General features: G+C 45.6%; 1 protein-coding gene across 9 annotated transcripts in view; it reads left to right on the plus strand.

Annotated features, from left to right (window-relative positions):
- The window catches only part of EYA3 (EYA transcriptional coactivator and phosphatase 3), a 60,255-nt gene that overhangs the window by 7,814 nt on the left and 26,139 nt on the right, over positions 1-26,302 (plus strand). For 2 of the 9 annotated variants that reach the window (XM_086765221.1, XM_086765226.1), the window contains 5 exons: positions 14,015-14,109; positions 20,455-20,498; positions 23,445-23,524; positions 24,387-24,453; positions 25,223-25,365. In XM_086765221.1, coding sequence (XP_086621347.1) covers positions 14,077-14,109; positions 20,455-20,498; positions 23,445-23,524; positions 24,387-24,453; positions 25,223-25,365 — 367 coding nt within the window. In that variant the 5' untranslated portion in view covers positions 14,015-14,076. The other 7 variants (XM_086765223.1, XM_086765225.1, XM_086765224.1 and 4 more) reach the window with 7 other exon arrangements.

Genomic DNA, 26,302 nt, shown 5'->3' on the forward strand with positions numbered 1-26,302 from the left:
TTTTCAGTGTCGTTAGGGATCTTCTTTCGATAGTGATTATGGGGAGCTAAGCCCAAGCGTCTCTGAGATGGGGTGGAAGGCGGCTTTCACTGGAGCGCGGCAGTGCCAGGGAACCGGCTGTACGGAATTGGCGGGGTGGGGCCGTGGGAGCTGGGCACTGTGTGTGAGGGGTTTTTATAAAGGCTGGCAGCGTTACAAATACAGGAAAAGAGAAGCACTGGCAGGTCTGTATGGGTGGAAATCCCAGGCTTAAATGTTCTACTAGGATTATACTGGCAACCTCTGGATCAGGGCAGTGATAGTCATCGGGAGCTATTAAGTGAGATGACAGAAGCTGCAAATTTGGCAGAGTTATAGTGGGAGATCTCTCTGCCTGCACAGAGACCGGTTCTGTGCCTCGTTGGGAGATGAGGTAGAGGGAACGTTCTTCTAACTCAATAAACAATTGCTGCCTGCGGCAACCAAGTTAAAACTGACAAGAGAAGCTGCTTTTCAGAGGACCGTGATGCACTGGGCCTACTTTAAACTAGTAGCAGGATGGCTTCTAGCAAGCACAGTACAGTTAGATATAACTGAGTAGAAGGGGATGGCAGACAAAATAAGACCAGCACATGGATATTCAATTTCAAGAAATGAAAATACCTAAAAATGAATCAAGTAGTTTAAAAATCCCCCAAACCATAAAAAGATCTGCCCCAAAAGTGAGCAGCCTACGAAGAGCTTGGAGTCTGTTTAAAAAAATGCTGTGTCAGAAGCCAAGATACACTGTTTGAAAGCAAATAAATGGATCCCCCCTCAAAATACCTGCGTGACTCGGTGGGAAAGCTGAAAAACCATCATGTGGGGAAGAGATGAGCGTTTGAAAAATGGAAAGCGTGGTGGATGAGAACAGGAAAATCTGTAGTACGGCAGGTGAAATGTAAGAAGAGCATTAGAAAGGATGAAAAGGAAGTTGAAGAGCACCATGCACAGGAGGCTCAAGCCGGTAGTAATACATTCTTTAAATCAATCAAGAGCAGGAATCCAGGTTGTTTCACTGGTTCTGCTGAAGATGGGCTCTGGAGGACATCGTGGAACACAATACAGGTGACTACCTTCCCGCAGCGATAAGATGATAGAGTTGTAAGGGACCAAATCACTGCTTACTGGAAAATCCAGTCCATTGGAAAAGAGTCAGCGTGGCTTCTGTAAAGGGAAAGTCTACCTTGTTAAGGTACTGGAGTTCGGCAGGTGCGTGGGTAGAGGGGAGCAACAGGTATAATCAGATTTTCAGAAAACATTTTATCAAAGCTGTGTTAAAGAAGCTAAGTTTCCCCTGGCTTGGTGGAGAGGATCTCTGTCAGTGGAAAGCTGGTGGAGGCGTAGCTTTGGACTGCAAGGGACCTCATGAGGTGGCCTCCTTCAGTCTCCTGCTAACAGGAGGTAAGTTGTTCAGGGTGCTGTCCACTGGGGTTTTGAAAATGTGCAAGGGTGGAAATTTCACCACCCCTGTGAGTCACTCTTCCAGTGCAGACCACGCACACAATGAATAAATTTTTCCTCACATTGAACTGGAATTTTCCTTGCTGCAATTTATGACCACGACCTCTTTCTCTAGGCATTTGAGATGAGCCTGGCTTTGTCTTTTCTATGATATCTTTTTAGCCTAGCTTGAGACAAGCCTTCGTTTCTGCCAGGACTCACAGCTGACTGATGTTGAACTTCTTGTCCACCAGGATCTCCAGTTTCTTTTTTGCGGAACTGTGACCTCTCAGCTTGTTCTCAGCCTGTTGTGTTGCATGGGGTTGCTCCATCCCTAGGGCAGCACACAGCACTTGCCCTTGTTGAACTTGATGAGGTTCCCTCCAGCCTGCTCTTCTGGCATGTCACAGTCCATCTAAATTGCAGTTCTGCTTTTCAGCCTTTTGGACTGCACCTCCCCACCCCACAGTTTGGTTTTATCCACAGATAAAACACGGATTTTTTTTTTTTTTTGAGTGCTCTGTACTGTTGCACTGACCATGACGAAGATGTTAATATTGTGTCCGCTGTCAGCTCTTTGTAGGTGGCTTTTTGTTACCAGCCACTAGTTAGGTTGTAGGCCTGTAATCACAGTCCTTTCAGTGTGGCAGTCCAGACAATTTTTTGTCCACCATGTAGTCTGTCCATAGTTTATACCTGCCTCGCGTGGCTGCAAGGACGCTGAAGGACTCTGCATTACTAAAACGAGATACAGAATATTTACAACTCTCTTATTCCACAGAGCAAATAATTGTATCAGAAAGGGCAGGCAGGTTGGCCAGGCACCATTTTTCTTTGGTGGATGCATGCTCTTTGTTCTCAGTCACTTTCTTGTCCGTGTGCGTGGTCTCTGTGTGGATTTGCTCTGCAGTCCCCTGGGACACAGAGGCAAGTCTGACTGGCGCGTATCTCCCTTACTGCCTGTTTTGAAGGTGACATTTGCCCCTTTGCAGCCATCAGTCACCTCCCAGATTGATAATGACCTCTCAAAAATGATAGAAAGCACTTCCTTCTCCATCCTCTTTGGTCTTATGGAGTTGTGTATGTCCAGTTTTCTTAAGGCAGTCTCTAACTTCATCTTTCTGTACCATTGTTAGCGTCTGGGAGCAGCAGGGACACACTAGTCCCTAAGGGAAGGGGCTTTAGGTGTGGTAGCAAGGCAGGCAGCAGCGGTGGCCTTGCCAGCAAGGGTATGGTCACTCAGGACCCGTGAGGTAGGAAGGGCAAGCCAGGTGATGGCAGGTAGCAGGGTTAAGGCAAGAGCCCGGCTTGGCAGGTGGATCCACGGTGAGGCAGCTTTGAGGTCAAGCTGGGAAGTCAAGTCTGCAGCTCAGGTGGGTGCAAAAGTGAGAGCAGCAGATTAAAAGCAGCTCCCGGGGCAGGGAGTGGAGACCTTTGCTGAAGCCTCCAGTAGAGCTTTCTGGAAAAGCTGTCCCCAAGGTTACCAGCTGTACTCTCTTGCCCCTGAGCCCAGATAACCAGACTCCCCAGAGCGGGGATGTTTGCTGGGGACCCTGAAAGGTGGCACTTTCCTCCTCCAAGCTCTGCCACGAGACACAAGGACGGGGGATGTCTGAGAGAAGACCTTGACAGTAAAGCCTGAAGCAAGCAAGACATTGAATACGTCAGCCTTCCCTGTGTCCTTGGTCAGTTGATCGCCTGCCCTGCTCAGCATCCAACCTACCTTTTTCTTGGTCTTTTGCTGCCTGTGTGCTCACAGAAGCCTCCTTGTTGCCCTTTGCATCCTCTGCCAGATCTGAGCCATCCAGGCTTCTGACCTCTGCATGCTTCATCAGTTCTGGTGAATTCCTCATGTGTAACTGCTCTCCGTACTTTCTTTTTGAGCTTAGTCAGAAGGTCACTGTCCAGCCAAACTGTCTTCCTTCTGCGTCTGCTTATTTTATTTTTCTGCATGTTGGGCTGGACTGTTCTTGGGGGAAGTGGTCCTTGGGGATTGGCCGTCTCTCCTGGGCTGCATTGCTCCTTCAGGCCCTCCTGTAGTACCGTACCCGTCAGATCAGTCTCCTGAACAAACTGCAATCTGGCTGTTTATTTTGTTACTTGTCATTTTCACTTCCTCTGGGATCTTGAACTCTTACCATGTCACATCACCACGTTAAAAAAGTATCTTTGATGCATGGAGAAACCTGACTTTTGTTCATCTCATCACGTTGCCGAGTATATTGAGGTGGTTAAAGTCCCTCTTGCAAACTGTGATCTGTGATCACTGGATTTGTTCCAGCTCTTCAAAGAAGCGTTCATTCATTTCTCCACAGAGGATCTGTAGTGGACATCTACCACCACATGCCCCTTTTTGGCTACCCGTGTTACTCAGACTGTGCGAGATCATGCGAGATCTGTCCATCATCCCTCAACAGAGCTGGTTCGTCTGAGCATTTTTGTCAGCCTGTCTTACGTGTGCTGGCCCCTACTTGGTGGGCCTTCCCTGACAAACCAAAGTTCAAAGCCCTCGACCTCAGTTAGCAAGGCCAGGGAGCAGAGGACAGGGCTTAGTGGACGCTTCAAAGGCTGGAGAAGAGACAGAACTTAATGTCAGTGCTTAGGCTGGTTTTGTCCAGCACTTTCAGCAGTGATCCAGAGAAATGAACAACCAGTGAAATCCCCAAGTTTACTGATATTACTCAACTTTTGTCTCATAAAAAGCCACACCGAAAGCAGAAGGATACCGCCAACTGAGTGAGCAGAAAAGGCAGGAGATGACTTTACGAGAACTTAAGGTAATTAACATAAATGTGGTTTAGATTGCTTTTCCCTAGATGAGTTACCCTTAATTTTGGGAAATGGTATCTGCATGTGCTGAACTCGGAACAGGCAGTTACGACTCCAAGAGGAGTCACTGTCCTCCACTGAGGACAGTGATGGTTGATTGAAATGATTCCTCAGTGTAAATGGCAGCCAGACAAAAGCCAACGATCTTGGCTGTCATTAGGAAGGGAGTTGAAAATAACAGAGAGACATCATTTTACTACTCCGTCGTAAAGCTATGGTTGCAGCCACATCTCGTGTGCCATGTGCAGCTCTGGTCGCTGTGTCTGAAGAGGGAGCAGGGAGGGGAGCAGTGATTGTAGGGAGTGGAGCAGATACCTTACGAGGAGAAGCTGAAGCCTAGAACTGATTTGGAGAGAGAATGTAATCAAGGTTCACAAAATCCTGCAGGCAGGGAACGTGCTGAAAGCAGAGCTGCTTGCCCAATCCTGCCGTACTAGGACTGAAGGCACTTGAAAACTCGTTCATGTCAAACAGCTCAGAAGTTCTTTATGCGGCAGGTCGTGAGCTGCCCCGGGCGCCTGTGGGAGCTGCCGACTGCAGCCAGCTCAGAGAGGGACCAGACAAATTTGTGGGAAACGAGTCCATAAGTGGGTGCTGGAGGATGAAGCTGGGAAGCCCCCTCTGCGTCCCCACACTTGTGGCCGCCGGAGGGGCGTGCGGGGGCAGTGGAGAGTGGCCAGGCCCACGCACTGCCTGCTGGTGGCATCTGCTGTTGGAGATGGTGTGCTGGCCTGGGCTGGACCGGGCAGACCGTCTGCCTGACGCCGTGGGGTGTGCTCTCACCTGCCTCTCCCAGCAGGACTGATGCTGTGTGAAGCAGATGGTGCAATAAATCCACCTAATGAAAAGCAGTGGCTCTTACTGAACAGCTAGGCATTGAGCACCATCATTTAAATTGTTTTTTTTTTCCCCAGTAAAAAGTCTCAAATACCTAGTACTTTATTCTTTCTTTAATTTTTTTGAGCAAGTTACTCTAGTTGCTAAGACACAAATAGTTGCAGATGTTCTCAGAACTGATTTCACCATGATAAATACCATGGCTGCCTGTAATGAAAAATAACAAATAAAAAGGTTGTGACTGCAGAAAACTTACTTAATAAAATCATAGTGATAGTTGAGTACTGAGAGTTTCACTCTAAAAAAACTACAGATTAGTTTCCTCCTAGCCCATGCTGGTAGATATGTAATAGTAAAATCATAGAATCACAGAATGGTTTGGGTAGGAAGGGACCGTTAAAGCCCACCCAGTCCAACCCCCCGGCCAGGAGCAGGGACATCTCCAACCAGATCAGGTTGCTCACAGCCCCGGCCAACCTGGCCTGGAATGTTTCCAGGGATGGGGCATCTGCCACCTCCAGTCTGAATCTGCCTCCCTCTATTTTGAAACCATCACCCCTCGTCCTGTCACACCAGGCCCTGCTGAAGAGTCTCTCCCCACCTTTCCTGCAGCCCCCTTTGGGCACTGGGAGCCGCTCTCAGGTCTCCCCGGAGCCTCCTCTTCTCCAGGCTGAACAGCCCCAGCTCTCTCAGCCTGGCCTCACAGCAGAGCTGCTCCAGCCCTCTCAGCATCTGCGTGGCCTCCTCTGGACCCTCTCCAACAGCTCCACGTCCTTCTGATGCTGGGGGCTCCAGAGCTGGACGCAGTGCTGCAGGGGGGGTCTCACCAGAGCGGAGCAGAGGGGCAGAATCCCCTCCCTCGACCTGCTGCCACGCTGCTGGGGGTGCAGCCCAGGATGCGGTTGGCTTTCTGAGCTGCAAGCGCACATTGTCGGATTCTGTTGAGCTTGTCGTCAGAGCTTCTCTGCCATTTGAAAGTTTGTTTTAAAACAAACAGTATTTTTTTTTTCCTCTGGAGCTGCAGCTCTAGAGATTTGCCATTTTTCGGTTATCAAAACCACAAAAATGTGTGCAAGCCATGAGATACCAGGTATCTTACTGTTTGTGATCTTCGGGGAAAAATCCATGAAGTCTCAGTGCAAGTTGAATCCTCATGAACAGAGGAGGTAATTGATTTTTCTACTTTTCTTATATTTACATCGATTTCAATGCTTTGTTTTGTAACTAAAAGGTTAATAGCAGTTTTGTGTTTTTGTTCCATGTGAGCTATGCACCTCAGGTCTGTCTAGAAGAACTTGCCAACTTGTTTCTGGGCTCAGTGGGAGTTGTTTTCCTCGAGGATGAAGTTGTTACATACAAATCTTCCATTTGTGAAAACAGTTCTTTTCCCCATTACAAATTTCCCTGCTGTGTTTCAAAATCAAGTTTAACAGAATTGCCTAAGAACTGGGAAACCAAACTGTGTGTGTTGTCGTTCAAGTGAAGTGAAGTGCAGACAGCCTTCATGTTGATACGCATTCAAGGATTTAAAAATAACTTGAAAATTCCTGTAATGAAATAGGCATTGCGTAGAGTAATGCTATATTTGTATTACCGCATTTAATTTCAGTAATTTTCTCACTTTATAAATACTACACAGGGTTTTTTTTTTTCCATATTAAGATTATGAAATTTCAGTCAAACCGTTCTGTTCTACAGAACTGTGTTTACAGGCTTGTCGTGGCCCCTTGCATGTTCAAAAATAGGGCACACAGTCTGCCTTCCCGCTAACTTCTACAGTGTTTTATTCATAGAATCACAGAATCACAGAAGGGTTTGGGCTGGAAGGGACCGTTAAAGCCCACCCAGTCCAACCCCCCTGCAAGGAGCAGGGACATCTCCAACCAGATCAGGTTGCTCAGAGCCCCGGCCAACCTGGCCTGGAATGTTTCCAGGGATGGGACATCCACCATGTCTCTGGGCAACCTGGGCCAGTGCGACACCACCCTCAGCATAAAACATTTTTTCCTAATATCCAATCTAAATCTCCCTCCCTCTATTTTAAAACCATTCCCCCTCATCCTGTCACACCAGGCCCTGCTGAACATCCTCTCCCCATCTTTCCTGTCGGCCCCCGCAGTTAAGAGAAGAGAGAGCACGGATGGAGAGCAATAAACAGCGCGGTGGATCTCACTGCAGAGGTTTATTCTTTGGTATTTTGCAGTGATCTGTGTGTGTCTGGCTGTGTGCGTGGAGAGTGAGAGAAAGCGAAGGACGGCAGAGTAGCAATCTTTGCCGTGAGGTTTGCTGCATTTACTAAAGACAGGAAATCAGCAGACTGGTGTTTAGCACAGCTTTCATTCATTAACTGTATTCCCTTTTTTTTTTTTTTTTTTTTTCATTTTTTAAAGGGCTGCTGTCTGCTACTGAATAAGGAAAATAGTAGAAAACTGTACTTAGGGAAGGGAGGGATTCAACAAAATCAAACTTGAGATATGATGCCTTTACGATGGATGTTAGAGGGAATTTTTAAGAATTGTTTTGGAGAGCAAGACTGTTGTCTGAGGAGTTGATTGTTGGCGGTGTTAGAAAGCAGGATTTGGGAGTATCACAATTTGCAACTGGCATTCCTTTCCCTCTGACCTCGTTGGTATTTTCAAACGCCGGAGTGATGCACCTGTTCTCATCTGCCTGGCAGTCAGGGGATGACTGTCAGACGCTGAACGTGCAGCCTCAGCGCGATGTTTCTAAATGAATTGTGAGCACCACGGGAGGGAGGTCATTCGCTGTGTTACGTGCAGGTCTGCTTGTGAAAGCGAATGATTTGTGTTAAGCATTTCATTCATGAGTGGAGGAGAAAAGCCAGATAGGCCCCTCTTCTGCTCCTCTGTGCCTTGCTTTGCGTGTCCCTGGACTTGCGTTAGCATATTAAATACTCTGATCCCCTTTTCTTGAAAGTATCTTTAAAGGTTTTTTGAGTTTGTGTTCAAACTCGCTAGATAGATGCCTGGGTGTGCGACATGATTCTGTTTACTCGCTCCCTTTGTTTACATCATTGTGACGGTACAACTCCACGAAGAATTTCCATTATCTTGTCTTTGCCTGAAGAAAGGAAAAACGAAGCTCGGCACACAAAATGGTTCGATTCCTGTCCGCTCCTTAAGGGGCTGTTTTCCTACACAGGCCAAACTAGGAACCAGGCTGATGCTGTCATTTCCTGTGATTTTTAATCAAGCTGTTCAAAAACCAAATGGGAGATTCTTAAGAACTTTAGAGAATGCCTGTTTTTGCCAAATCCTCGTGAGAGATCCTGTTGGAGCAGAGCGGGTTTGCTTGCTCGGTGTAGGCAGAACACTAGTTTGGCTGTGTTGAATTTCAGCAGCTGGGCTGATGAAATATTATCACAGTTAGATATCAGAATGCTGAGGTACGGGAAGGATAAAATAGTAAAGAAACTTCCTTGTGGAACAAGGAGGCTACTTCTGTACGCCTGCTCGTACCCTGATGCGGAGGGGCGCGGTTCGCTTCCGGCGTGGGAGGTGGCCGATAGCGTGTTTTGCCTGAAGATTAAACCTTAAATCATAAACGTCCAGAATAAAAAGGACTTGGTAGCTGTGCAGTGCATAGTAGTGTCAGTTTGTGTCTCTTCTCTCTTTACTTTTTTGTATTTATGTCTTTGGATGTTTTTAATTACATTTTTTAAAAAAGGAGGGTGGAGATCCACCACACCCCACAGTGCCGAGATCTGCTCTTCTCCGAAAGAAGCGTTTTGTCGCGTGGTGACTGACATGGAGTAAAAGCACATTGCAAGGAAAAACCCTGCTCCCGTCGAGGGACGGCTTAGGTCGCTTTGGCGGCACTCTCCGATCCCACGTGCTTGTAGTGTAGCAGCACGGGACAGATCACCATGAAATGCTCCACTGGAAAATACGGGAAGCTTGGGCTCTTCTTCTGCTGCTTAATTAGTATGTTCATGGCTATTCATAGTAATGTGATGGCCCTTGAGTAAATAAAGAGTGGAAATAACTGCAGAGATGACACTATTGCCATACGAAACATTTTATTTTAACTTTCTGTTTAATGGCTAAAATTTCATTACCCTAACTAAAGCGTTGTTCTTAGGGAAATAGTGGCTATTTTAAAGTCATACAAACCCATATGCAGACAGCTCTTTTTCTAATCAGTGTAATTACTGCTTGTTGGTTTTATCACAGTGGCCTTGGTTTTAATTATTTGCAGCTTGAGAGAAGAACTCTTCCTCAGCTGAAATCTTATATTCAAAGCCAAGGCAGATGGGCTTGTGAAGAACAGAATGAAAATAAATAGCAGTCTAGCCTGATGCTGATAGCTTTCAGAAATTATCTCCCTAGTATCTAGTTCAAGAGAATCCGACCAAGCTAGACTTTGCGTTTTAGGATTTTTAAAACGAGATTTAGTGCAAGACACTGTACGTAACTTGCCAGGGCTTTTAGTAGGGAATTATTGGCATAGTGATCTTGTGCAGAACAGAAGGCAGGCAGCTGATCGGTGTGATTCTGCTGTCCCTTCCTCTGCTTTGATGCTTTCTGTTTGGAAGTTTAGATAACGTGTCTCCATAAATTGAGCGACCAAAACGCACAAAAACACCCAACCTTGACATTTCACTTTGTTGGTGTTTGTCCAAGTTGGAATTAAACCAGGATGGCTATACAAAACAAGTCTACATTAAACAAAAAATACTGTTTAATTCACATATTGCAAAATAATTTTCCTCAGGTAAATAATGAAAACCGCTCCATAAAGTCAAAAAAGTACGGCATTTTGCTGGTTTTCGGAAGCATAACACTTGACTCATTTTTCTGAATGTTTCTTTCAGTGCTGCCGCTCATTTGATGGCTTGTAGCACCCTCAGTTACGTTTTGTACAGGTTTTCTCGTTAACACAGACATCTAGATGGAAAAAGTGACCGAACACCAGCTGCCCCCAACGCTGTGAGTCGCTGCTCTCTTCACTTCTGAGGTTAGCAAGCGTCAGTCGCCTCTGGGAGGCTGCGGCTATGCGTGGGACAGGGAGCGTCGCTGTTCTGCTGCCCGGCGGTTCCAACGGCATCTCCTTGTCATGGGTGAAGCTGCAACAGTTTAGACTCTTCTTGGAACTGAAGATATCAAAGATCTTCTGCGATGTCTCTTCTGGTGTGGTCACTTTGAAATGTTCCCGCATAGAAACTATGCAATAAGCTTATCTGAAGCACAGTCGCCTTGAGTTATTATATGAGTTAAAAATCTAATTTTGAGATTTGAGATGCCACAAAAAAAAAAATCAGTATTATTTATCTACAGTTTTTAAAAATCAACTTTGTTCATGGAAAGCTGCTTGCTAAGTAACATAATACACTGAGGTAGCTTGAGCCGAGCAGGTGCGAGGCGCTGGCTTTGTTTTTTGGAAACCCAAGCCCTGGGTGGCGTGGCGGTGCGTACCTCTCCTCCTGGGCGAGGAGGTGGCTTACAGCACCCGGAGGTGCTCGGGGCTGGCCGGAGGACAGGGTGGGCTGCCCTGGGCTGAATGCCTGCCCCACACCTGGAGCTGACTGATGGGCGGTGGCACGGATTAGCCGTGTTGGAGGATGCTGGTAGGGAAATGGGCACGGCCAGAGCAGCTGCTCTGTGGTTCCTCCTCCCTGAGGCTTTGGCGCTGAAGCTGTCAGCAGCTTTGTTCAACCTCTCCCTGCGGGAGGAGAGAGGCAGGCAACTCCCCTCCCTGGGTAAAGGCAGGGAGAGGCTCTGGCCTTGCTCGTGGTCCGGGTGCTTTCCATGCCTGGCCACGAGAAGTCGTGTGGGAGCTCTACAGGAGAACTGGGATTGGGTGGATGATATGGGTTGAAAGGCTGCTGAGCTCTGTGTATGTCACTGTGACTTATGTCCTCTGTTTTGCCAAAGTGAAACATAAATAAGATATAAAAATTGTCATTTCATTTACTGTGGCCGTCGCTGAAAAGGAGCATCTTGCTGCCCTGCTTGCATGCTCTGCCTGTTCCCCGTCCTGCTGGCGCCCTCAAGCACGGGGCTGCCTGAGACCAGAGCTGGTCCCACTTAAAGCAGCTTAGCAGAAAGATGGTGCTTGAGTGCCTCTTGCGGTTGGTTGGTTTGTTTGGTTTTTGTTTGTTCAGGATTTTTTGTTTTTTTTTTTTTCCTTGGAAGAGGGTCAGATCCTCTCTGTTCAGCCAGACTCTGTTCAGCCACACGAGCACTTCGGTGGCCCCAAAGGAAGGGGTGCTGGGCAAGCAAGGGTGGAGGTAAGGAGGAACAGGAGCTCTTCCTGCAGCACCAGCTTAAACTGTTTGTGGTGTAGGACGCTTTGCTGGAGAGAGACCCCGTCACTCCTGGCTAGTCAGGTGTACTGGTCAAGCACATCGCTCTCACCCAGAAGTGCATGCTGCTGCTTTAAGTAGTTCTGCCTGCTTCTGTGCTATGAGCGCTAGGTCTTTGTGAGATGTCTTCTGCCCAGGCTTCTATTTCTGGAGGAATGGAGTATTGTCGAGAAGAAGATATGAAGCCACCGGAGGCCAAGCTTTCACTTGCCATCTAGGCGGAGGGTGCTGCTCATCTGCTTTGGTTTGTTCCTTTGCTTCCAGGTGCTACAAGATGCCGTGCTCATTTGGGAAGAGAGTTAGTTACACTTGTGAACAAAACGGCCAGCAGCCCGTGGAGGACCCCACGCTGGGTCAGGTTGATGTGCCCGATGGAGACTGTGGCCCTGTGGGAAGCCCACACTGGAGCAGGCTCCTGGCGGGACCTGTGGTCCCGTGATGAGGAGCCCAGTCTGGAGCAGGTTTTCTGGCAGGGCCTGTGACCCCAAGGGGGACTGCTGGAGCAGTCCGTTCCTGAAGGACTGCAGCCTGTGGGAAGGACCTACGCTGGAGCAGTTTGTGGAGGGCTGTCTCCTGTGAGAAGAACCCCATGCTGGAGCAGGGGAAAAGTGTGGAGTGTGTGGAGAAGGCAGAAACAACTGCAACCCCCATTCGCCATCCCCCTGTGCTGCTGGGTGGGAGGAGGTAGAGAAATCGGGGGTGAAGTTGAAGGAAGAAGGGAGGGGTGGGGGGAAGGTGTTTCAAGATGTAGAGATTTTGTTTCTCACTATCCTACTCTGATTGGATTGGTAATTAATTTTTTTTCCCCAAGTCAAGTCTGTTTTACCCGTGACGGAAATTGGTGAGCAATCTCTCCCTGTCCCTATCTCGACTTGCATACTTTTCCTGGTGTTTTCTCTCCCCTGTCTAGCTGAGGAGGGGAGTGACAGAGCAGCTTTGGTGGCACCTGCCATCCAGCCAGGGCCAGCCCAGCGCAATGGTATACTTTCATGTATGTGGCATGAATAGGGTCGTTGCAAAAGGACCTGAGTTATTGAGGAGATTTATTGTAAATTCAATTGATTTGCAGTTCAGGCAATAAAAGTAAGTAGCTTTGATTAGGGGGAAAGCCTTGGAAAACAAACCCTCGATGAAATTTTACCCTGGCATATATGATACACCCTGACATGTAAGACCTGTCCTCAAATAAGGGAGAAGAAATCCTTTGTGTTTTCATGGTTAATATGAAATTATTCCAGGCTGCAAGGTGTCCCCGTGCTCGGCACGTGGTGCTCCGCCGCAGGCTGGCTCACGTGCTCCGAGTTTAAGTAGGTCTAGGAGGGGGTCAGGAGGGGGAAATAGCAGTTGTTTTCAGGACACTGGAAAGTTGTTTCTGTAACTTGTTTAGTCCCTTTGCGTGGGGACAATTGCGTGTGAAGGTGCCCGAATGCTCCAGACAGGACAGGAGAACAGAAGGGCACAGGGAAAGCAGAGCTGGGCAGATGGCTTTCATGTTTCTGCTGAGATTTACAGCCAAACTTTCATGGCCGTGGGGGCAGGAACGGGTTGTACCTCAGCACACAAGGTCACCGTATTCGGTGTCTTCCCAATCACTGAGTGTTTTTCACTCAGTGAAAATTTCTTCTGATTTCTGTAATCCACTTCGATCCTGCTCTGTGTGCAATAATGCGCACGTGCGTGTGGAAGAGACGGCGCTGCTGGGATGGGAGAGGAGTCACCCGCTGGCTTTTTGGAGCTTGTCTGAAGGGGTCGGGGCTTGGTTTTAATGAGCTGCTCCTGAGGTGGGAGGGCAAAAGAAGTGTGATCGGACGCATAGGTCACGCTGTTTGTGAACGTGGGTCGGGCAGAGTGGGGATCCACGGAGGTCGCGTGCCTTATCTTTTGCCTACCGAATTGCGAACATTAATTGGGTTGTGAAAGTGATCTGCAAAATTTCCTTTCTGTGGTTTTTAAAACCCTGCGGTGTGGCAGCTCTTTGGTGTGGTGTATAAGATCTCTGTGCTAAATGCTACTGGGTTGCTTAGATTCCAAAATAAAAATTATTTCATGAATTTTAATCAGACTTCTCTTTTTGAAAGGTGCATTCACTTGCTTTGTGAATTTGGCAGTAAACAGTACTGCGTGTAAATACATTTAGGTGTACGGTCTTGTCCTGATTTTTTTTTTTTTTTTTTGGTTATATAAATGTTCTCAATTAAAACAGGTTAGATTGAATCACGCTGTTTACTGACCTAGTAGACCAGACTTGATCATTTAAAGTGTCTTTAAAATCATAGTGCACATGTCTGATTGATACATGAGCTTCCATAGTCAGTACGGTACAAGTGAATGATGTAGAAATGTGCCACGTGCATCAAAAAGTCTGTTTATATCTTGAAGCTTAAAGCTAAATCCCTTGTTTATGAAATCTTTCCATATATGAATTTCATCTTTTACTTGGGAGATGGCAACACGAGTTTAGAAAGCTTGTGGGTGGAATATATAACAATTCATGTTCTCTGATAGCCTAAATGATAAGCCTCCCAAAAAGTACTTAAAGCTATGAACACCTTTTTTTGACAGGCTTTGAAGACTGCCGAGGAACACACGATTTGAGTCGTTTAAGCATTAGAATAGTAGTACCCATGGAAAAGCCACAAGACTTACCCGAACAACCAGTAAGTACATTTAAAAAGGGTAAAAATGAACATATAAAACACATAGGTGATCTCACAAATTCAGTATAAAGTTATTTTAATTAATAATGGAAAACAAGGCTTATACTTGGTATATTTATCTAGAGGTGAAAAATCATTTTGCTGTTAGTAAAACCTGTTGTACATTTAATTTACTATAATCGTACAGGCAACAGTAGTAAAAGAAATAGTTACGTACGCTTAAACTCTATAATGTTTCTATGTAAAATTATGCCTGATAATAACTTGTTATGCTCAGGAAACCAGACCATTTCAAGCCTGTTCTAGAGAAATTAGAATTCATTATTTTAACAACAGAATCAGCTTGCTGGTTATTTACAGTGTGTGTAGTCTTTAATTCTTGTGCTTCAGATCTTGAAAAGGTCCCATGATCCATCATCTCCATGGGTGGAAAGCTGGTGTTTTGGGTAGAGCAATTATTAATACAGTATGACATGAAGTTAAATTTGTGAATCTGAAACGTAAGAGCTTAGGAATTAATCCAAAAAGGTTGTATTAATGTTATATTCCCAAATTAAACTTGATGCAAACTTAGCGAGGAATTGCCAAGGTACCTTGAGAGGGAAGCTTATTTTAATTTTGGAGACGTTTTTGGTAATGTTCCCGCTGAAAAGAATTCGATGCTTGTTTAATGTGAGAATTTTATGTTCTTTAGTTAACTGTTAGAAGATACACTGTTGTGTCATTTGTGCAGTTTTATGACTTAGGAACCAAGTTGAATGGAATGAAAATATAAATTCACAATTGATCAAAATATTGCTTGGCACAGCGTGCAGATTATGTGCCTGAGTCAATATGCAAAAAACTTGAAACTAATTAGCAAAACCAGAATTTGAACTTCAGATGTTGCGTAGGATTTAAAAATTAATTAAATGTGTGTATTAAAAAAAGGAAATATCTGTAATTATGTCCTTATGTGATGAAAACTTTCTCTATAAAATGCTGTTCTTCAGGGCATGAAAGACAGGGTACAGCTGATTCTTGGTACACGAAAGCATCCTCTGTAAGCAGATTCTGCTGTAATTTTCAGGAGAAGATTTTTTTTTTTTAAGTATCTTATGCCAGCCAGTCATTCTGAGACAGAATATGGACCATATTGACCACACCTAGTAAGTGAGGTGTTATTTTGAGTGTAGAGGCGCATTCTTGCAGGAGGAAACGAGAAGAACAATCTTTTTGGGTTTTGTAGTGAGACCTTTCCTGGAGAAACAAGTGAATTTTCCTAATTAAAAAAAATCCCTGAACTCAGCTTTGCAGAATCCTGTCTGCCTACTACCCCAGTGTTGGTACCATACAAACTGGTTTTCTTTCCCAAATGACTTTGCTTTTCTTAATCACGGAAACAAGATTAGTATGTTACTTCAGAAAATCATGTTTATGGCAAACTGCTGGTTACAGGCTCCTTTCTAGATTCACTTGAGAAGTCATCAGGCTTTGAGTTCCATGGATTTTACTTCAAAAAAAAAAAAAGAAAAAAAAGAAAAAAAAGAAATCGGGTCATTTTCCTCTGTTGGTGTGGACTGATGGTAATAGTTGGTCCAAATGGGTACAGTGTGTCTTTCCTAGATGAGTGTTAGACTTCTCACTTATCCCACGCACTGCCGCCTGGACGGTTCAACAGACGTGTCTTTTGTCCCTGTTTTTTGAATATTTTTTGCTTTTCAAGTGTGAATTAGAATGGCAAAATGTGGGTTGTGGCAGTCCCAGGCACAAATCCAGGCTGGGCGGAGAATGGAGCAGCCCTGAGGTGAAGGACTTGGGAGTGCTGGTGGCTGAGAAGCTCAACATGAGCCGGCAATGTGCCCTCATCCTGGGCTGCACCCCCAGCAGCGTGGCAGCAGGTCGAGGGAGGGGATTCTGCCCCTCTGCTCCGCTCTGGTGAGACCCCCCTGCAGCACTGCGTCCAGCTCTGGAGCCCGCAACATCAGAAGGACGTGGAGCTGTTGGAGAGGGTCCAGAGGAGGCCACGCAGATGCTGAGAGGGCAGGAGCAGCTCTGCTGTGAGGCCAGGCTGAGAGAGCTGGGGCTGTTCAGCCTGGAGAAGAGGAGGCTCCGGGGAGACCTGAGAGCAGCTCCCAGTGCCTAAAGGGGGCTGCAGGAAAGGTGGGGAGAGACTCTTCAGCAGGGCCTGCTGGGACAGGACAAGGGGCAATCTTTTTAAAATAGAGGGAGGTAGATTCAGATTAGATATTAGGAAAAAAATTTTTACGCTGAGGGTGGTGTCACACTGTCCCAGGTTGCCCAGAGAGGCGGTGGATGCCCCATCCCTAGAAACATTCCAACCCAGGTTGGCCGGGGCTCTGAGCAACCTGATCTGGTTGGAGATGTCCCTGCTCCTGGCAGGGGGGTTGGAGTGGGTGGGCTTTAATGGTCCCTTCCAGCCCAAACCATTCTGTGATTCTATGATAGAGTTTATGTGTGTGCTGCAGTCCTAGAAAACAGAAACAGACATGAGAAATAAGAGAGCAAGGCAATTTTGGAGGAAAATGATCTAAAGTGTCCCCCTGACTTTCTCATGACACACTACATTAATTTGTAGTAAGTTATTAATCTGGATTAGTTTTTCGAAGTAATCTTAAATAGTAAAGTCTCACTTGTTGAATGCATTGTGGATGCATGTAGTTCATTTTTATAATACTTTATTTAATCCTTGATGCTAGAAAATGACAAAAATCTCCTTTTTATAAGGGATGGTGAGCTGGCGTTACACTCATTACAGACATTCACTGGATTGCTCTCTGCCTGGAACGACTTCTTGTGCCAGACAGCAGCAGCAAGCCAGAGTCAGTGGCAGGGAGAGCGCGGGGTTGGAAAGGGCTCCAGAAAGCCCCAGCGCTGCCAAAAGCGTGGAGGAAAAACAATGGTCGTGTGTTTGGGCTGAAGATTTTTCTTAATTGAAATTGGCAAAGGGTTTGCAATGAAATTCTGCTTGCCTGGCTTGCGCGCGGTCCTCCTGCCGCAATCTTCAGTGGCTTTGGCAGCATTTGCTCCGACAAGTCATCGCCTTGCTTGTTGGCTAGCTGTGAGCGCGGGGGTTCCCTGGTTCAGCTCAGGCTTAGGAATTGCTCTGTGAATATCGGCTGAGAGTGGGATTCAGTCACAGAGCAAATGTTTTCTTGACGTCGGGAGGAAAACTTTGTTTCTGCTTTGATTCTGACTCTGTAGCTACAACTGAACGCTAATGCTGGCAGATCTGGGGCAGAAACAGAATTTTCCAGCGCAAAGAATAATTTGGACAGAGCGATTTTCATTTATAGAAATCTGTGATTTGGGAGCAAAGATCAGCAGAATGTGTCACCTCAGTTCCTTCCCCCCCCCTCCCTTTTTTTTTTTTTTTTTTAAATCAACTTAAGCCCAAAACTGATAGTGAAATAAAAAGACGGAGGTAGGAGCAGAGGTACCTTAAGCGACATGTCATTCACTGCAGTGCAGCAGAACAGCTTGGTGAGATAATGTGTGAAGTTGCTACAGCTGAAACTTGACTCGCTGAGCTAGACCCCTTCTTCTTCCTTGTTTTCATCTATTTTCTTTTTTTCTTATTAAAAAAGAGTGAATTCAGTTCTCCTGCATGAAGAGAGTCTCCAAGCGGTGATCCTGTCACTTGAGAGGGGACAAAACGCCCTCAGCATCTCTCTGGAGGTTTTCAGAGGGGGCTGTGTGTTGAAAGGAGGCGTTTGAAGAGCTTTCAGCAGCCTTTTCTGAGGCTCATGCAGGAGAGGAGGGTTTGGGGTTGCGGTGTGTCTGTGCAGGGCTCAGCGGGGAGCATAGCGCATCATCGCAGCACTCCCTCACTGCACCCCGAACACCATCCTGAAATTATTGTTGCCAGGCGCTGTTCCTACATTAAATATGTTTTATAATATGTGGCAGGAGAGAGAGAAAATGCTCTCCAAGCCCATGAAAGAATATGTTCGAAACTTTCACCTTAAATTGGGAGTGTAAATTTCAGGGATTAGTGATGAGTAGAAAATAGAGTCTGCATCCCACGGGATTTTTAAGATTTTGTAGATGTTGTTGCTTAGCATTAAGATGTTAGGGAGAATTTCTTTTAAAAACCTGCAGAAACAGGAACGAGCCAAGGCTAGCCAGTTGAGGCAGGGACGTGATAAACTGAAATTCAAAATTGCTGTTTTGCTTTGGCTTGACGTACATTGTGTGCTCGCACTGGCTATCCCATGTTCCAGAGCCATTTAAAGAGACTATGAAGCCCTCTCCAGATATTTATTGATTTTTTTTTTTAAATAAAGTTAACTATTGACTTAAAGGAAAACTCATTTAAAATATTGTTCTCCGTACAACACCAAGGACACGTTTTTGGCAGAGGGGGAAGATCTCCCGTCAGAGCAGGGTGAGGCACGATGGCCTCGCGGTGTAGATGCTCATCAAGACAGCAGTTCAAGCCCAGGGGCGGAAGCCAGCAGAGCCGCGATCTGAGCTCGAGTCCTGACTATCCAGAGGTGTTTTAAGAACAGCCGTTTCATTCTGGTTGTGAGGAAACCGTCAATAAAACTGATGTATTCTTGCAAAACCTCTCTTCTTTTTTTTTGGTTTGTGGGGTTTTTTTTTTGTTTGGTTTTATTTTTTTTTTGGTAAGTGAGCTGATTTCAGTGTCCACCTCTCATATTAAAAAACCTGCTGAATTGAAGCAGCCAGATGTTGTCAAATACCTGACTGGAAACAGCAATGTTCCTTGTGTGAAATCTAAAATTCAAGCTGCCAACTCTAAGTAATTTTTTATTTTTATCCTTAATGTAATTTTGCTCTGAAGCAGTTTAATGCTTCTTTATCTGGTGTGACTAATTTTTTTTTCTTTCTCCTTTCGTGAAGAGCTGTCTGGTGCAGTGTTGGTGGCTCAGGTCCCTGCTCCGGAGCAGGTGGCAGGGTCCCAGGGAAGAGCAGGACAGAAGGATGCCGAAAGGAGTTGAGGGGCACCATGGATGGGCAGCACCCATGCTCTGATAATTCTTACGACTCCCTCGGTGCCTGAGGGAGCTGGGGGAACACCAGTCTGCTTTCCCTCAGCGTTGTAGTTAGCGTCGTCTTCAAGTGGGGAAGACTGCTGCAGCTCCTTTAGGCCCTCGACCTCGCGGCAGTGGGGACCAGAAGTAGCTTGTATTCCTGGCCAGGCAGGAGAGGGCTCTGGAGAAGTCTGTGGAGCTGAAGGACCACGACAGGAGTTGATGTCAATCAGTGCCGGTGTTACCAGCTCTGTGCTCAGGTTGAAGGGGTGAATGCCAGAAGATTTGAGGCTGTGCAATGCTGATGTCGAAGCCATCGTAGTGCCGTAGTCTTTTGTCATTGCCTTTGCCTTTTCTGTGTGTGTGATGAGCACTAATGAAGTTTGTGGTGTTCTGCTGTGAAATGCTGGCAGGGAATAGCTGCTGGCAAGGCTAGTACAGCGATGAAAGCAGACTGAGCTCTAAAACACTGGTAACCTCATCAGGGAGAGAAGATTGTCCTTTCAGCTTTCTCCTTTACATCCTTACATCCTGCTTACTCCTTTCCCTTGGCTGCTGCCTTGAGCCTTTATCCTTTTGTCTCCCTCTGCCTCCCATCTCCCCTTCCCCATCAGGAATTCATTTGTATTCTATTAATTTATTTTTTTTTTAGAAAAAGTTTTGAGCACTTTTTGACCTCATGCTCAAATTGCATTTTCCTGGCTTTTTATTTATACCCAGCCGAGAGGAAAAACTGGAGTAACATGGTGAGGCATTTATTCTAGTGGCTTTCGTATGTGACAGCAGTCTTTCTTTGACTGCCGTACCGGAGCCGGAGGGCTGTAACCCCTGCAGCCTGATACTGTACAGCTGTATTGTTTTTACTCAGAAATGAAAATCAGAACTCCTAACTTATTACGGCAAAAATACTCAAGTTCCTATCTTTATATAATATTGAAATATAGAGGAAAAAAGAGCAAAGGACCCAAGATGACGGCAGTTGCGTTGAATCTATGCAGAATATTATTTTCTTAAAGTATATGACTGTTTTATTAAATTTCTGTAAAATTGTCCTTATCAGACATTTGTAGCTGGATATCCCATCGTCTGTTACTTATTTAAATAACATGGCAATTTTGTGAACGTGTTCAGCTTTAGCACTTGGTTTCTAATTAGGAAAAAGCTTGTTTTGAGATGAAGAACCCACGGTTACACTGGTTAGCTCTGGAGTTCAATGCAAGGCTTTCTGTAGTTAAACACTGGCGCGAACGCCGTAGTAACCAGCAGTGATCTGCTACGGGAGGTCTGTGCGCGTGGGTTCTGTCAAGGCAGCTCTCAGTTGTGTCTCTGAACGTTTTTGTCTTCGCAGGTGAAAAAAGCCAAGATGCAGGAATCCAGAGAACAAAGCTTAAGGTACATAATTTTGAATATTGTTTTAGTGTGGAGCGGTTATTAATGTACTTTTATCATTATAGGCTTCCATTCTAGAAGCTTGCGTATTGTTTTATTTTCACAGAGACAGGGCAAATATAAGTCACTTTTGTATTTGATAAAATTTTGAGATTAAGTTCCCAATAAAAAAAAAAAAAACAAACAACTGGCCCTTTGGTATTAAGCTGTTGTAAAAGTGGCTACAAAGAGTCTTAATTGCATCACGAAGCATCCTGTTTTTCACAGAATCTGGTGAGACTGTCACGTACTGCACATAACATGCATTTATTCTGGTGAGACTCAGAATATTTTAATAACATCTGTGCTCTGATTCTCAGCAAAACTATGTGGATAAGTGTTTTGAGAAATTAAACCCTCTCAGATTGATAGCCTCTTGTGTTTAAAGCCGTTGTATTGGACTATTTTTAGCCCAGTAGCTGCTCTCTGAGGTGTATCGTGTTTAGGAATCAATCACTGTTATTACATACAATGAGAATAGCTGTGTCAGGGTTTATTCTGCTCCTGTGAGTAGTGGCAAATAGCGTGAAGAAAGATTTCTTTTTGGAGCCTCTGATATCCCAGTGTTGGTGAGGAGGACACGCTGTGTGCCAATCATGCAGGAGTGGGCACGGTATGTCAAAGCCCTCAGTGGGCACATCGGTACTTCTTTTTTTTAAAAAATTCAAAGAGAATCCTTCAACAGGCAGCAGTGAGCAAACTGTGTGTGAAATTCCTTGTGTGTCTAAAAGTTAGAAATTTGAGCACGCTCCCTTTCTAGCTGGTGTGAGGTGAGATGAGCCCTGTCCTAGGAGGATTTTTTTCTCTCTGTTGACCTCATACAAGCTGAGGGCAGCACGGGCAGGTCTGAACATGCCAAAGTGAATGGTGTTGATTCTCCTTCAGCGCGTTACCCTGCTTTGGTGCAATCACAGCTTTCCTACTGTAACCTCCAGATTAGAGTATAAACATCCTTGTATAGTATTTAAAAATAGAATTGAGGGAGGAGGGATAAAATTGCGTTTCACCTTAAATGTTCTGTTCAAATGCTATTGCTCTATTTTGATGAAGGTATATATAATGTTAAGCTTGACCTGTGGAATAGTTTACAATAATTTATTAGACCTGTTTCTCCTCAGCTGATGTGAATACTGTGTCTGTATTTCTTTTAGCTGAATTATGAAAGTGGGGAAGGGAAGAGCTGTACCTAGTGAGGGTTGTCATCTCTCTTGGGACCATTAAGCATCTGTAAGAGTCTTAACGCTTCTGTGCTGGTCAGGCTGGTCAGGTGCAAGTGATAATTTTTCTCTGAGTCATTAAGAATGTAAAAGTTGTAAATGATGGAGAGTAAGAGCACTTGGGATGGATATGTCCCAAAAAAGCACAGGGGTATGTGTTGAGGAGCAGCAGGGAGAAAGAGAGCAGAAATATGGGCTGGTGTAGTACGGTCAGAAATGATGTTTTATCTATTACGTTTTCCCCAGAAAGTCATCGCTACGAGCAGCTCTCAACCTGCTTGCAAACTGCATGCCATTTAACAGCTGCAGATCAGCTATCAGTGCCACAGAATCACAGCATTTTTTCCACCAAGAATAATAGTAGACAAATACCCGAAGTCTTCATAGAAATGTGCTGTTTTCCTGCAAAACTCATGCTGTATTATGGAAGTCTGTTCAGCTGCTAGCATTGAGAAAGATTTCCAAGGATTTTGTTTATAAAGCTTTTTGGGGGGAAAAAGCCAGATGATGTGTTTTGGTTAAGGCTCGCTCCCTCTCACCAGCCAAAGGAAGGAAGCTCACTTGCCTTATGACCAAACCCATGGCACTCGCTGGAGAACTTCTCCCTCACCCTGTCCCGGGGAAGCTTCACCTCCTGCCCCAGGGGATTATCTCCAACCCCTCCCGGAGCAAGGAGCTGGACAAGAGGGGCCTGGCACAGCCTAAAGGAGCAGTCCAGGGGTGGATGGAGCTACCAGGGCACTGCTGGGGGATGTCACACGCTCCTCAGCTCCTCCTTCCTGCAGGAGTCAAGTGAGCGCCCCGTGCGTGGTACCTTGTGGCCCTGCTGTTGCAGATTCCTGTGTCCACGGGAGGTTGCCTTGCTGCTGAGTTTACTTCTGAAGACCAGTGTTGAAGCATCCTTGAACTGGATGTCGTGTAACTTCTTGTACCTAAGCAATGTTCGCAGGTTACTAGATGTTTCTGGATTTGTCACTCACCATTTCAGTTACATGTCAATATTTGCTTTGTTCACAGGTAGACTAGGAATTACAGATCATTTCTCAATGAAACTGCTTTTTCCTTTTATGATTATCTCATTAGCTTTAGTTTTAGTATTGCTAGTTCTGCAACATGGCTTTTCATGAAGTTTTGAGGCTGCAGTTTTACAAGGTGAAGGAGCCAATGTCACTGCTCATTGCTGCTGAGAGCGGGAGTTCTGCTTGTAGCTCGAGTGTGTACTAAGCATGGTGTTTGCTGGATCCCTCGAAGAGCTGAGTCTGTTCAGTCTCCTAGCAAAAATAACTGTGTGGTTTTTGTGCTGGATGAGCAAATTAAACCCTCACGGAGAGTCTGATGGGTGCCTGAGCTAGCGCAGGGGAGCAGGAGGCCGTGCCCAGGTGGCAGGAAAGAAGTTCATACTTTCCGCTGCAAGTGGCGGCTCAGATCTGCTGAGCTGTCAGTGGAGCTCCAGCCTTATCTTGAGAGACCAGTTGGTGGGTGAACGTGCTGGAGGTGATGACAGTTTAACGTCTAATTAGAGCTGCAAGTCTCTCGTGGGATCTCTGTGTGAAATATCAAGGAGTGCAGAACTACTTTCTGTTAAGAGTCAGTTTGCCTCGGGTAGGAGGGTTGAACCCAGGGGTTACGGTGCCCAAGGATGTTAATTTAAGAGTTCGTAATGCTAATGATGAGCCTTTGTTTGTCTTGGCAGTCATGTAAGCAACGCAGAAGTCAGCAATCAGAAACCTGAATCTTCAAGCCTTGGTTCAAACCTTCCCATGTCCAGTGAGAGTAAGTATCTTCTGGAGTTCTGCTCCCACTGTCTTTCCTCTTTTCTCCCACTGGTCTCGTTACTTGGCTTCATCAAGCACAAGCTTTGTCTCCTCCTTGTAATCCTTATCCTGTCCTCACTGTCAGTTGTACAGTGGAAGTTTGCTGTGGTTAATGCCTGATGGTAAGCAAATATCTCTTTCTAGCAAATATTTTTGTGCCACTCCCCCCCAGCTGCTATGTCTTATGTGCCTTATACATGATTTTTCTTGAGGGAAGGGATTGAGTTGATCAGTGAGTCCAGAGGAGGCCACGCAGATGCTGAGAGGGCTGGAGCAGCTCTGCTGTGAGGCCAGGCTGAGAGAGCTGGGGCTGCTCAGCCTGGAGAAGAGGAGGCTCTGGGGAGACCTGAGAGCGGCTCCCAGTGCCTAAAGGGGGCTGCAGGAAAGGTGGGGAGAGACTCTTCAGCAGGGCCTGTTGTGACAGGACAAGGGGCAATCTTTTTAAAATAGAGGGAGGTAGATTCAGATTATATATTAGGAAAAAATTTTTTACACTGAGAGTTTTTACACTGTCCCAGGTTGCCCAGAGAAGCGGTGGATGCCCCATCCCTGGAAACGTTCCAGGCCAGGTTGGCCGGGGCTCTGAGCAACCTGATCTGGTTGGAGATGTCCCTGCTCCTGGCAGGGGGGTTGGACTGGGTGGGCCTTTAAAGATCCTTTTCAACCCAAACCATTCTATGATTCTATGATTCAAAGCACTAAAAAACCTTTGTAAATCCTATGTCTTGGTTAAAATGTACTGTGCATGCTGATATTAATTGTCATAATTTGTTGGGTTTTGAAGTCACCTGTGTAATTATACAAACTATTTTTTATTCCAGTTATGACATGCACTGATTATATCGCAAGGTCATCAAATGATTATACCTCACAAATGTATTCTGCAAAGTAAGTTGAACAATTGTTACTGAATTCTGTAACTGTTACTTCTTTCTGAAGTTAACTTTTTACATCTGTAATGCTGTAAATCACACTTTCATTTCTGGCAACAGATACTCATTGCTGCGGGCACTGAAGCTGATAGAAGTCACCCTTCGGCTTCAGTGACTGTTGTCTTATGATCACAAGGATAAATGAGCCGCTTCAAGTAGTTAACGATACAATGGTCTTGTTGAGTAACGCCCATAATAGTTGAGGAGCACACAAGTGGAGCGTACACGAATATAAGGGGAATATAGGATTTTCTGGTCATTTACCATGTTTGGGGATCTCACTAGTTCCTCCTGTTGCAGCAGAGTAGGTCTTAATCCCCCGTGCTCGCTGTTGTGCAGTCTCTGTGTGTTCCCGTAGTTTGGACGCGTACTCCTGGATCGTATGAGCTTTAGGATTTGGTGTTGTGAGGCATGATAAGTGAAACCAATTGCTTGTGCCTGTTGAAACGGGGAGTTTGTGCTTCCCCTCTCGCCCTGCCCTCCCAGTATTCCTGGCATCATGGAGCAGAGTCTCCCCTGGTGTCACTGCCGGAAGCAGGCAGCGTATATCAAACCAAGAGCCTGTTGTACTGGGAGACACGAGCGGGTATTACACTAAGAGTATGTGTCAGTGTGTGTTGTTTCTTCTTCCTAAAGCAATTTTAAAATTTGTCTTCTGGTTTGGAGGCTGAAAGATGCGTGATGTAAGTAGTTCTTTGTTACTTTTGTTCTTTCTTTTTAATAAGGCCATATGCACATATCCTTTCTGTACCTGTGTCGGAAACAATGAGCCCTTACCCTGCTCAGACTCAGTACCAAGCACTACAGCAGTCTCAGCCCTACGCCATCTACCCTCAGACCACCCAGACCTACGGACTACCTCCTTTCGGTAAGAGCTAACTTTAAAAAGACTTCTCAGTGCCTGCAGTTGTTGTCTTATGTCTCACCAAAAAGCCAACGTTAAACTTAACCACGTGTGTTGGAGAGAAGGGTTTGTAGGAAGGCACACGCCTAACTTAAATTGTAGGTTGATATCTTCAGCAATGATGGGACCTCATATTACAAAATATTATTTCTTACAAAGCTGTTTTCCTGGCCATTCATTTGGATGTCTCCGTATGAAGCTTGCCAGATGGTTCTTACCTTGGGGTTATAATTTTCTCCAGTTGCACGATAGCTGTGTTTGTGCAGTTTCCTTGTCAGTGAAATCATGCAAGACCCCATACTACAGCATCTCTGCTGAAAGTATTTCTCCTTTCCTTTTTGCTGGCCAGGATTAAGATTTTTTTTTTGTTATTTCATCTTTCACCAAATGTAGATTTCATGCTAAAATGTTTCCAGGTTTCCTAGGCAAAGAAGTTTGCTTAAGTTGCTCTAATACTCGAGCCCTCTGTTAGCTGTTCTGGTTTTTGCGGGTGATTGAAGGATGAGTCCTGTCGTAACTGAGCAGCTAAAGCTGGATGACAGGGTCTGAGCTGCTCACCCTGTGCTTCCTTTATAGTGCGTGGAGGGAGAGACGCACCTGTGGGGCGCTGGGCTGGTCTAGAAGATAATGGCCATCTCTTTCCATGGTGTATAAAGGGAGTTGAGGATGAGTAGTGCAGACAGGAACATCTAACTCTGGGTGAGCTGGCTAGTGAAAGGAGCTGCCTGGTCTTTCCTTGTGCTCTGTATATTAAAGTGTCAGGCACTGGGGAAGAAAACCACAGGATTGACTTATCCTCTGCATGTATGAAATTTTATGACTGATTATTAAAAATTAACATTTTAACTTCTGTTTACATTTTTTATGTTGCCCTGCTTGGTTTCGTGTGTAAATATTGTCT

This window comes from Chlamydotis macqueenii, chromosome 22, assembly GCF_036417535.1.
Source record: "Chlamydotis macqueenii isolate bChlMac1 chromosome 22, bChlMac1.mat, whole genome shotgun sequence".
Taxonomy (NCBI): domain Eukaryota; kingdom Metazoa; phylum Chordata; class Aves; order Otidiformes; family Otididae; genus Chlamydotis; species Chlamydotis macqueenii.